The 12,867-nt window shown below is 38.8% G+C and overlaps 2 protein-coding genes across 2 annotated transcripts; both read left to right on the top strand.

Moving 5' to 3' along the window:
• Positions 1-6,320: 6,320 nt before the first annotated feature.
• Positions 6,321-8,756, top strand: LOC138598307 (LRRN4 C-terminal-like protein). The gene is made up of 2 exons (XM_069670069.1): positions 6,321-6,455; positions 7,232-8,756. Exon 2 carries the CDS (start codon positions 7,234-7,236, stop codon positions 8,023-8,025), a length of 792 nt encoding a protein of 263 aa, XP_069526170.1. The 5' UTR covers positions 6,321-6,455; positions 7,232-7,233; the 3' UTR covers positions 8,026-8,756.
• A 661-nt stretch (positions 8,757-9,417) lies between these two features.
• Positions 9,418-11,500, top strand: LOC138598610 (thiosulfate:glutathione sulfurtransferase-like). The gene is made up of 4 exons (XM_069670424.1): positions 9,418-9,496; positions 10,485-10,613; positions 10,899-11,061; positions 11,267-11,500. The coding sequence occupies exons 1-4, from the start codon at positions 9,427-9,429 to the stop codon at positions 11,319-11,321; spliced, it is 417 nt and encodes a 138-aa protein (XP_069526525.1). The 5' UTR covers positions 9,418-9,426; the 3' UTR covers positions 11,322-11,500.
• The last annotated feature ends 1,367 nt before the right edge of the window (positions 11,501-12,867 follow it).

The following is a 12,867-nucleotide window of genomic DNA, read 5'->3' as shown; positions in this document are numbered from 1 at the left end:
ATCAGTATTAATCTGCATGAAGTACATTTTACTGATCTACTGATGTATGATTAATTACAATACAATGTAATGATGCAGTACAGAATTACAATTAAGGGCCCTGCTTTGTAAATATGACCTCACATGGAACGATAAAAGTATTATGAGTTTAGAAATTAAAAGCACTCATTAATGAGACTGCCTCCTTTTATAACACAACATGTCTTACTTACGGACTGTTAAAGCACAACTGTTTATAAGCTGAATTTAGGCTGGGTGATAATCATGTGTTTCTAATTATGTAGGTCAACCGTACAGTTTCCTGACAAAAGATGCTCTGCCTTACTGAACAACTACATGAAGAGGGAGCGATGGGACCACAGAGAAAGAGTCTCCAGGCACAGATAATTACAGCCAGAGAATTTCACACTTCATTAGTGTTTTCAAGTGAGTGAGCAACAAAAAAGCAACTACATAGTAATCGTCATTGATATGCCAAGAATTTTTGATATTAAAGTTGAGAAAACAAGTTTAACAATACATTGCTATTTTCATGTAAAGACTATTTTAGTCCTCTGTTTTTTTTTCCTGGCATGAAGAATAAAACAAAATCAAGTCAGCTGATTTACAAGTCCATTAGTTTTAATAAGAGCCTAAAATAGGAAAGAACCACAGTTACATTTTTCCCAAAGACTCTCTGTGGGATTTCTGCTTTATTTTCACACGTGAAAAACCACTATTGACCACTGAGTGGAGCTACAACTCTGTGTAAGAGGGTCTGTTCAGGATCAAAATGATTTTTAAAAAAGGTGGGAGGTTACATTTGACATTTGGCACAGTTTATTCAAAGCGGTTTTTGTTAATATGTTGCTTTGTAAAAAAAACCTTAACATGCCGATTTCTCAATGCTTGTTATAGTCTATTTTAGATTACATAACACAAAATTGTCATATTTTTAAGTACTACATAGGGTTTTCTCATTGAAAAATTGTATCAAATGCATCAATGAGGAAAAACTTCTTTAGTTTCAGAGGCATTGTGCCTGCTGGCACTGTTTTACGCTGTCACATCTGTAACAGCTTACTTGGGAACTTAAATTGAACCAAACCATTGTTAATGTAATTAGTAACACTTGTGCCTTTGCTTCAATGAGAGGTAAAACATCCGCAGGAAAGTAAGGCCTGTTAAGTGGCTTCAAGTGATACAGTTTCTTTTTCGTCAAGTTGGGGCCACAGTTAATCAGTCATTGGTGCAACAGCTGCTATTTTACTTTAACTAATTGTTACTGTTTAAAGAGTCACTCTAATTTAATATTTAACTCACCAAAATTACAACACTTATAGAGAAGTTACAAAACAATTCAGAGTATCTCTTCATCAAACATAGAACAGGTGAGATATTAACCACCAGAAACCAGCTGCAGTGTGGACATTTAGTTAATCCTGGATGTAATCAAGTTTACGATGAAACCATAACTGTAGTTTTGGTCACTTAACTCAACCTGAGGGATTTGTCAGTTTCCCTACATTATACAAATTCCAAACTGTAACACAGCAGTACAACATTAGCCTTTCGATAACTGCATTTAAGCTTGCCACCATGAGTGTGGTGTCAGAGGAAAAAAAGCCGGCCATGTGAATGTGGTGACAGCCACATAGTGCGGTCAAAATGAATCTTGTCTAAGGTGGTTGAATAGATTAAAAAGGAATGAGCACCTTTCATCACCTAAACTAAACTTAATATCCCTCAACACTGCTGGAGGTTCACTTCAGCTGGTTGGATTTTAACTGAACTGAACTGAAGGATGTCTCTGTTTACCAGCCCACTCTACATGTTCAACATCATTTAGAAATCCCACAAATTTGAAGTGGAGGTAGGAATGCAAAGCATCATCATCATCCGATGGAGCTGCTTCATCATCACAGGCCTGTTTCAGATTATCCCCTCGAGGAACAGCATAAATCGCATAGCCCACTCTGGCTCCACAGTGTTTTTTAACTAAAAATAGCATTTCACACAACTTCACAGAGTCGGGTTTTGAGACTGCCCTGGGATTCCTTTTGAATGAAGTGGGGGTCACAGGTCAGGGGGATACAGCCAATGGTAGTGCTTCCTGTTTAATTTGGAATACTTCAACTCCTCAGAGAGGTGTGGGCAGGAGAGGGAACGCGCATCTGTGAGAGGCCCACACATTTCTTAAACACTATGATAAGTGTAACGCTGAAAGATGAAGTCTAGCTGAGAGAGTCAATGTGAAACTAAAGTTTTTTTTAGGAGGAATTTCTGGCCTGAAATGACTGTTATTTGTTGGAGTTAAGACATATACGTTTGTTGAATTTCTCTAGAACTTGTGGTATCTACAATCAAGTGATGTTGGTGGCGGTACGTGCAGGTTGTCTGGCACATGCTCAGCGGCATGCTCAAACACGCTGCGGTGGTGGGAGAGAGAAAATGCACTAGCGGGGAGTCATTATCTCAAGTAGTGCAGTATGACTCACTCTCAGTGGCTGCCTTCGTTTCTCGGGGGCCTAGGAACTTCGGTGTGTATAAAACCTCAGCCTGTCACTCGCAGTGGAAAATTATATACAGTGAAGACTGTCTTCTTGATGATGTCGCCCACTTTGAAGATAACTAGAGAACTGTGCTCACTGTCTTCAGCTTTACTCAAAGAAGACAAAACAGCAATATCAGTGGTACAATCTGAGCGCAGTGACTGTATGTGTCTGCCTCCTGTCTGAGCTTGGTTTCACTTGAATGCAGAAATTCATCAGGGCTTTACCAGCCTGTTCATGATCATGAGTGCGACTAAACAAAGAGTGGCCTATTAGTCACAGCAGCTCTGCAAATCATAGGCCACACACATATGCCAAGAGTTCTGTTGTTTTTCTTACTGATGATAAGTGATAAGGATGTCATACTTAGAGCCAAAAAATACATAAAAATTTGTGGTCATCATTTAAAAATATTCTCATCATCTTCCCTTATTTGAACAAGAGATAAACCCTTTTGTTTTCTGATGTAATCCTACACCAGTGTGAGAGTTAGTCATCAGAGCTCACTAATACAGACAGAATGTAACCCTGGGCTCGTTCCGAATATTGAAACATCTTAAAGGGAAACCACATACGATGTTTATTGGTCACAGACAAATTCTGTGATCACCCACTCATTCACGAAAACACTGACACACTTCTTTAAAACCTAATTAGATCTCCCGGTACTCCAACAGTTAAGTGTGAGTGCAACACAGTGGAACACAGCTTACAACTTAATGAGCTTTATGGAGAAAAATGACGGCATTCACTTGGACAATTAAATACAGTCTAACTAGGCTAATACTGTGCTGGAAATGTGAGAAAGTCTGCCTTTAATAAGTAAATACTTGGACCTCAATGTTTCTGGAAAGGGATTGTGTGGCTCAGGAATGAATGTTGACATGAATCATTCAGACTTGTGATAAGTCACAGCAACCTGTACCACCCAGTTCCGGGCAGGTTGGAGAAACTTATCAGCTCCCGGCTCTGTGGTTAGGAGGGGCAGATGGGGGTGTTGAGATGGTTGTCTAATGCAGTTAAAACAACCTGAAGCTTACAAGTGGAAAACTGCAGAAATGAGGGTAGACCTGAAGAGAGACGGAGAACATGTGCATCTCAGAATTTTTCACCAAGGCGTGTAGCATTTTAACTTATTATAAATACATAGTTAAGACCTACAATCACTTATTATCAGGCTTTTATGGAATGGAACACGGCAAAAAACAGATTTAAGTACAGCCATGCTAGCAGCTCTATGAAGATGTACCTCGCACACAGCTGCTTTGAGCTACATGTTAGCATCAGCTTGTCAACATGCTCTTGATGAGGATGCTAACATGCTAACGTATACCTGATACAATGTTTTATAAATCACTGTGTTCTTTATAGTAGCTGTGTTAGCTGGCTAACATTTTGCTAATAAGCACTGAAACAAAGCTCAGCTAATGCTAATGGGAATGTCTTTAGTTTTCAGGTATTTTAAAACCAAAATATGGACAAACTAAACATTTTATGCTAATGATGGAGCTAGATATAAAGTCAGTAGATTGCTTAGGGTTGTTTGTCCTCAAGGGAGATACAATTCTGCCTTAAATTATATGTCAATCATGAGGTGCAGTTTAGCTCAATCGGTGGAGCAGGTAGCCCATGCAGAGACAAATCCCCGACACATCGGCTGTTGTTTCGACCCTGACTCGCTGCCCTTTGGTGCATGTCGTCCCCGCTCTCCTCCCCACTTGACTGTCTTCCCTTACTGTCCTATGAAAAAGGCAAAAGGACAAAAAAAACTACATGTCATTCGTCCAATAGTTGACAACATACAAGAATTTTATCAGTCCCACTTTGTAGATGTTGAAATAGTTGATGAATAAAAACTTTGACCTGCTGGTGGCATTAGGTTAATAGTCAATGTATTACAGACACAATTAGGATTCATCCTCAGGGCACCATGGATAACGGTTCCAAATTTCATAGCAGTCAAATCAATAGTTGATGAGGTATTTCAGTAAGAATCCAAAGCAGTAGACCTCATGGGGGTGTTTAAGGAAAAGTCTGGGGATTTCTAAAGTTAGTGGGCTTCATCCTCAGGGGATAATGAACGTGTATACCAAACCAACTGTAATCAGTTTAATAGTTTCAGTCTGGGAAGAAGTCTCAGATGTTGGACCGACCCGCCAACAGAAAACATACGGGTATATGAACACTATTTAGAAATTCCTGGGAACTATGATCCCCTATCATCGGAAATAGGGGAGTGATATCAGCCTTATGTAGTATGATCAAATAAAAATTCCAGTGTACTTCTCCATTTAGTCCACTGAAATGTGTGCGTCATCTTGCCTTTTCGATGCAACTTAGCCTTTGCGTATATGAATACAAGGAGCAATACGTATTGAACAAATTTTATAACAGTTTTTCACCCTGGGCACGTCCTTTTCCAAAGTCCGCCCAGATCCTCCCTAATGAAGAACAAACTTTACAATTACCTTGTAACAGAGGACTTGTAATTTCTTCACCCATGACTCACCAGCACTCCCTCTAAGCAGTCACATAGGGTTAGACACAATAAGAAAGAATGCACAGCGTAATTGTTGCAACATAACAAACATCCGCTGCACTTGTGCATTCATTTAGCGTTTGAGGTAGTTGATGGATTAGTATGTTTAAAAGCTACACTAAAGTTAAGTGGGTCAAAATCTATGTTTTGGTGTTGTTTAGCTTTTCTGACCCATTCAATCTTAATCTGTACGAATATGTATACAAGGAGACAACTCTACAAACACTTTACATGACTCTGAACCTCATTTCTTCCTGACTAAGTACATAAAAGTTTGTATAGAAACAGTATAAATCTGTACTCCACTTCCTGCTGTGTAATTTATGTTGCCGTACGTTTAAGTTCTTCTGTGTTTATTTATCTCCTAATAATTCGATTTCTGTATCTTTTGAACATGTTATTAAAACATGTCGCCTTCATATGAACATATAAAGTTGATTTGTACATGCAAGTTCACACTCTCACAACCCCAATCTAATGTTGTTTGCTTTATGATTTTAATGTTGGTGAGAAACTTTTATTTGCACATCATAGACTAGACACTGTTTCAACTCCAATTTAAAAGGAACCATCAGGGTTTTAGTGATGCGGGACGAGTAATTTCTTTGAGTTTTGAAGTTAGACAAAGGAAGAGGCCTCTTCCATGGTACTTTCCTCTGTTCTGAACAACACGGGCACTTTGAAAAAGAAAGAACTCGCCTACTTTGCCAGCTTCACCCCATAAAAGGACCAGAATGGAGAAAGAATTTATCGTTCCCCTCAAGCCTGTCACAATGGGGGCCACAAGAGTTAGGAGGGGGGGTCCATAATAAACACACATGCATGCATTCTTGACCCCCCGCTCTCAAAGGCACACATAAACACGCACTGATTTGACCTTGTGTGCTGTTTATTTCAACAACAACACCTGCAGAGTGTGCAGGAAGTTTAGCTCCTAAAGAAGTAATCAAAAACAGGCAGCTACACCTTCGGGTTACACAAACACATACTGCAACAAGCACATGCATGCCTGCTGATGCTGCTCAGCAAATTAAAATGCCGAGCAGCACACGGGCACACTGTGCGTCTCCCCCCACTACACCCATTCCCGACACATTCACAGAAAAAATTCCACGCAAAGAAATAAAGTTTAAAAAAAAAAAGACCAAGAAAGTAAAGGAGGCGAGACGTGAAAAAAGACAGAAGGAGGAGAAAGGCATGAAAGAGAGAAAAGGGCGGGAGAGGCACTGAGGGGAGAAAATGAGGGGGTGTCGAGGAGGAGGAGAGACTCTGAGGGAAACAACTTAAGACGGTGAGAACAGAGGGAGCACACATTCACAGCAGACAGAGTGGGAACAAGAGCAGAAGAGGGACTAAGACTTGAATTTTCTATCACCAACAAACAGGTAACGTAGAACAATTTTCTTTCTGTACTTTGAGGTTGATGTTTATAGCTATGGTGATGTGGGGAAACCAGATTCAAACACCAGACAGAAGCATTTAACAGCATGAGAAACCTTAAAAGTATTATGTTTGTGGTAAACTTGACCAGAGAGCATAAACTGAAACCATTTGTACTTTGATACAGTTGTGTGGTTCCCACAGACCTCATCTGGCTTTGTGCCAGGAGACAATGAAAGTGCTGATGGGGTCACCCCAATAGTTGTATTTTCTCTTGCAGCACTCAGCATTTATTTATCTAAAGCAGAGGATGGAAACCAGAACCGCAAATATTTGGTAATAAACAATGGCATTTCCGAGCCATAAACTTTAGTAAAACAACATCCTTGACAGCAAGCTTAGAAATTAAGTTTGTCTTAACAAACCTTTTTGTCACATGTCAAAAGGGAGATTAAAAAATCCTATCATTATCTCTTATCCTCAGTAACACTGTGGAATCCTTGTTTTGTAGCCACACTTGTGTCTTGTGTAACCAAGTTCTGTATTTTGTTTCATGTGTTTTGACATATCAACCACAACAATGACTTCAGCTTCTTGATTTTAGTTCCTTTATTCTACTTGTAATTCCTTGTTATGATTGGCCTCCTGGTATAGTGTTTAATAGAGAAACAATGACCAATGAAGAGCCTATTTCCAGACTTATGCTGAATGGATAAGCCTACAATTAACAGTGTTTGTGATCTATTTCTGGCTTCTTATCATTTGTCATTTCTTCCGATAGATATGGCGTCACTGTGCAGGAACCTGACAGCTCTTCTCCTTTTTCTGACCACCTCCCCGCTCCTCCACTCCCACCTCTTCACTCACGCGGCCTCTGCTTCCCCTCCCGTCACTCATCATCGCATCAAAATTACCGCCTTCGGTCCAGATTACTATGAAGATGCCGACTACACCGACAGCATCAGCTCTCCTCCTGATGTAGTGTCCTCCAAGAGGACCACCCTCCTCCAGCACGAACCGCCGCAGCCCTGCCAGTACGACCCCTGCTTGGAGAATCAGGATCCATGTCAAAGTCTTGCGGAGAAGACTTTGTGCCTCTGTCCTGGGGTCAGTAGGTCTGATGAGCCTCCTCATGCACCTCGCATCAAAGTGCTGCAGCAAATCAGTGCAGGGGCTGACAGTGGGAAGATAGAGGTCCTGTGGTGTGCCCCATCTTCTGTGGTGTCTGAGTACAGGGTGGTGATTGAGGGAAGTGAAGGAGACGCCCTGAAGTTTAAGGAAGTTTCCCGCAGAGGTGTGATCAGATCTGTGGAGGTTGGGACTAAGGTGTGTGTAGAGGCGGTGAACAGCGCAGGAATAAGCAGCCCCTCAGATTTCTCCTGTGAGCGATTCAACCGTCCTGATTCTCCGGAATATAAAATGTTAGCCGGGGTCATAGGAGGAGGAGTCGCCCTCCTTTTAATTCTCATTATTGCAGCTGTGATCATCTGGAAGTATCACATGCATAAAAAGGCAAAGGGAGACTCCACTGATGGACTAGGAAACCCTTCTTACAGCACAGAGGGAACCCTGTGATCCTAAGCAAAGACAATCCATCACAGTCACACTGAACAGACCTGCTGAGACAGGATCTCAACGGGCCTCGAGACAGGAACAGCATTATGGTGTAATCACGAACAAAACCAAATCTATGCTGGTTTTATGACTGATTTTAGTATTCAGAAGCTGTTTACACTCCCGTTTCAAGGGCTATTTAAACATAATGGGATCAAGAAGAGTGGCATTCATGGAATAACACTAACAAATAGGTACTTCTGTTACTTTGTGGTATGAACTCAAGGTTTATTTGCTGGCAAATTTACCTTTGTACATTTAATATAGTGTCTGTTTTTGTTGTATCATTGCTGGATTTGATTGTAAATATATGATTTGTTTATGATTTACATACTGACCTGAACATTTGTAATAAACTAAAACTTATTTTAATAAAAACTGTGTTAAATGTCTGGGTTCAATTGTGCAGAGGATCAATTTCTTGAACACACAGCAGCAGAGTGATAATTTAAGAAAACAAAATCAACCTATTGTGTCTTAATTTGTTGTAGGGCCACCACAAGCCATGAAAACAGCTATTATGTTCCGAGGGAAGTAGTTAAATTTAGCTTACTCAAGGGACTGAACAACAGCTGCACAAAAATGTCTAACAGATGATGATTTTGGTTGACATTTGGAGACTGTGGGGGGCACAGCATATAATCCATCCTAGAAACCCTTATCAAACCATTCACTGACTTCTTGTGTTCATTATTTCATTATTTAAGCATCTGATTTGGTGATTTCTCCTCTCTTTATCAACTCTATCCATCTTTGTGCTCTTGTTAAAAGTTTTGAAAATAAAAAAAATTAATACGTATTCAGTAACAACAACCTTTATTTTTATAACAAAATAAAGATAGTTTTTCTTTACTTAAGTATTTATATTCCATGTTACATTAGAATTATACTCCACTACAGGGAAATATGGTTCTATTTTTCCATAAACTTTAGAGCTTTCATTTATTCTTTAAATATGAAGATTTTACAAACAGACAAAAAATATATATCATATTTATGAACACTAATATATCAAATGACATGACACTCTGAAAGGGGCCATATAAATATTGAGTACTTTCATTTTTTAAACTAGTATATATCGCTAGTAATACTTTGCGTGGTCTTTTGAATACAGTATATGTTGCTTTAATACATTTTGTTTTCATTGAGTTACTACTTTCACTATAGGTTCTGAATCCTCCATCTGATATTTAAGAAACTATAACTTTATATTCTCAACTTTTATTTTGAAGGTCCCCAAAACATACCATTAGCAGGATATGGATTTTGATTGGCTAACGGCTGAAGTTCATCAAGCTTAGTCCCGCCTTCTGCCTGCATCTCATCCAATAATTTGTCTTTAAAGATATGCGGAAGAAGATGCTTGTTTTTAACGTACGGAACTACCGTTCATGCCTAAAGCTTTTTACATCCAGGATGGCCAGCACAGGTGAGTCTGTTATCACTTCACTGAATGAAACAGGTATCATTGAGATCACTGCCAACTGTCCGAATTGTATGAATGACGTCCGATACGTTCAGGAAATTTCTAGGCTCGGCTTAATAGTTAGCTAACAACACATGTCAAGTTAACTGCGTCACTTAACATTTCCTACAACTTACACAAGTAAAGTTGCAGTAACAGAAGCTAGGTCCTCAGTTATTTGTTTACGCCAACTACCTCAAATAGTATAACAAGTTTCACCTACAAATGCATATTTTGTTGGAAAAACATACTTTTGTCAAAATATTCAATTTTTGCTTTCTTAATATGCATGGCGTAATGATTCAGAATGACTCAGCAGACAATAAGGGTGGAGTATCCTCACCTACCTGTATCCTCAGGGAATGGCAGCCTGTTGTGAAGCAAATATGGCGTGTAAGTGTTTGCATCATGTTACCTGTTACATCAGAGACGAGTGGGAGCATGAAACCTATTCTCATTTTCACACACAAATATGTATAAATAATGAGGTGAAACCAGTTCTGTCTGATTTCCTCCCTTAATTCAATATCATCAGTTTCTGATGTAATCCTGGTGCTTTCTTTTCCCTCAAATTCAAAGTGTGTATAACATAACATCCCATAATGCTGTGGCACCAGCTGTAACTGTATGCATTTGGCCAAACGTGGAGACACTGGAATTTTATAATAACAGAAACGAAAACATTGTGTTTAATGTGGATTGTATCACAAAGCTTAATAAATGATACATATTTCCCCTGTTGTTTGTCCCTGATAATCACAGGTATGCCCACTCTTGTACCTCAGTGTACAACAGTAGTCGGTTTTGTTTGAAAGGCATGTTTAGTAGGCTATAATGGTAATAAAATATTGTGTCAGGCTGTTTTATTACTTGAAGCCCAACCTGTGTTTGAAAATCTGAATGGTGCAATTTTATGGGAGAATTCAACCATGCCTTATCTTATCATTTTCAGGCAATGCGGAAATCTCCTATGAGAATCTGAAAGCGCTTCTGGGAAAGAGCCAGAATCTTCTTTTGGTGGATGTCCGAACCAAAGAGGAAGTGGATAAAGGACATATTCCAGGGTCCATCCACATCCATGGTGAGCTTCTACTGAATTTATTTAAATCTAGCCAAAATAAAACCAAAATTGAATCATCACATACTGATCACTAAATGATCCCCTTTTCCCACAGTGTTAACATGTATTAAACACATTATGACCTAAGTTCTCAATGGTGTTATACATGCTGTAAACGCATCAGTGTATTGAAATCTGTTATTTTGCAGGTTCTGAATGTATTGCATTAGATGTAAGTGTTTATTTATAATTTATTTGATAAAGTAATTTTTCTGCCTCCTTCTCGTCCTCTGTTTGAACTTTCAGTTGATTCAGTAGAGGCTGCTTTTGCAATGGAGCCAGAAGAATTCAAGGCCAAGTACGGAGTAACCAAGCCACCGTTGGATGCCCCTGAGCTGGTGTTTCACTGCCAGATGGGAATGCGAGGGGGAAGGGCCACAGACAAGGCCCAGGACCTCGGATACGTGAAGTAAATAAGTTATTGGTTACCATATATAATACACAAGTACAGCCCTTAAAACATGTAGCCTTAGATTCCTACATTGATAGCCTTTAATGTTTTAAGATTTGTCATATGCCTATAGAACAATTTCCTCAACAAAACGAGCTTTGACTGTATATCAATGTTACTTTTTCTTTTGCTCTAAAACGTGTACCTCTGTCTTCTGTTTCAGTGCACGTAATTATAAAGGAGGATACAAGGAGTGGTCTGCCAAAGAGGGAAATTGAGTCATGTTGAAGACAAAGCCTCATCTATATTTATACAAATGACAATTGTGAAATCTAGACAGACAAAATAGAGAAACATTTTTGTGTTTTTTATCTTGTGATATTGTTTTGTTTTCATAGGCTGTATCATTGTTTTTAACATGCTTAAATAAAGAAACTTGAATTATGTTATCTACTCAGCTTTACATGTGTTTGTGGGTATTATCTGAACATGTCTGCTGACACTTTAAAGACATGACAATAAGTTTATTTTCTGTGATTACATACATATGGTGAAGCATCGATTCAGTACACTTAGCAATTAGGCAATGCTATAATATATTGGAAGAATTAAAAATAAATTATATAAAAATTAATTATTATATAAATCAAAGTATAAAGAAGGACTTTCTGATAAGACACAAGTTATCAATTTGATTAAACTGGACTTGTTGAATCTGGAGTCATTATCTCTGTATTTCTAAATACATGGCTATGGGCCTGTTTTCAGATGCATAATTACAAAGGTCGAATAAATGTAAATTGTTCAAATTTCAAATTGATTTAGAGATAACCTTTATTTAATTATTTATTAGTTTATTTGTCAGGGACAATCAAAGACATTGTGACAGGTTACAGTAACATGAGACATATGTACTGCATATAGGGTTCTAGCAAAGGCTAATTTGCAACCCCTGTCCCTGGTTAGGCTTTTCTACTAAAAGGTCAGTACAAATCATCATTAAATAGGGCACATACTTAAGTTGCATTCTCATACATGATTACAAATTTAAAAAATACACATTACAAACATTTTAAAAGTGACCCATGAATGTATGCGTGTATGAAGTGTATATTTTCCTCATCCCACTTGTAAGGTATTACCAGTGATTACACATACTTTACAGCGATGTCAGCTATGACATGGGATGTAGAAAGGTTTTGATTATTTAGCAGGAAAACTGTGCCTAGTGATACACCGCGCGCGTGCCAATCTAAACGCCAATGTAGCGCGCGCGCACATGCCAGTCCAATTGTTAATTTTCCGAAGATGGCCAGAGAAATACAGCAGGTAATTGTTTCAGTTTGGATATTTCTAGCCAGAATGACAACGTTTATACGCATTTAACCATTATTTCAGTGTTATTCTCTGCTTTTAACTTTTTCTAAAAATGGACAGTGGTCAAACAAAATTCGACTCTTATCAGCATATGTTACAACTTTTATGCTAGCTTTAGCATGCTAAGCTAGGAGTCTGTATTGGCTTTATAAAGTTGTTGTTTCAGGTGTTGCGGTTGCTTATGTGTTTGAGAAAGCACAAACAGCATGGCTTAAAGGCTACAGGAGGGCTTTTGGTACTTCTGTGGACTGACACGGGAGCTTCTGTTCAAAGTTTGAACTGCACCGGTAAGACTCAACACTTTACCATGTTACAGTCTGAGCCGCTTCGTCGGGATGAGCTACTCCTATTAGAACCAAAAGTGTTTAATAAACGGGAAGTCATTCTGACAAACAGCTACACATTATATGATCATTACTTTAATGTGTGTAAAAATGTTGGTAAATA

The sequence above is a fragment of the Semicossyphus pulcher genome, unplaced genomic scaffold (genome assembly GCF_022749685.1).
Source record: "Semicossyphus pulcher isolate SPU_LCO1_2020_fin unplaced genomic scaffold, fSemPul1.0.p SCAF_2, whole genome shotgun sequence".
In the NCBI taxonomy this organism is placed as follows: Eukaryota; Metazoa; Chordata; class Actinopteri; order Labriformes; family Labridae; genus Semicossyphus; species Semicossyphus pulcher.
The sequence above is the reverse complement of the archived record's forward strand: the minus strand, read 5'-3'. Positions and strand labels throughout refer to the sequence as shown.

Excerpts from the sequence above, each read along its gene's own strand:
- LOC138598307 (XM_069670069.1), top strand. The coding sequence starts at position 7,234 with ATGGCGTCACTGTGCAGGAACCTGACAGCTCTTCTCCTTTTTCTGACC.
- LOC138598610 (XM_069670424.1), top strand. The coding sequence starts at position 9,427 with ATGCTTGTTTTTAACGTACGGAACTACCGTTCATGCCTAAAGCTTTTT. Across the intron at positions 9,497-10,484 it reads ATCCAGGATGGCCAGCACAG|GCAATGCGGAAATCTCCTAT; the intron begins GTGAGTCTGTTA and ends TATCATTTTCAG. Across the intron at positions 11,062-11,266 it reads CAGGACCTCGGATACGTGAA|TGCACGTAATTATAAAGGAG; the intron begins GTAAATAAGTTA and ends CTTCTGTTTCAG.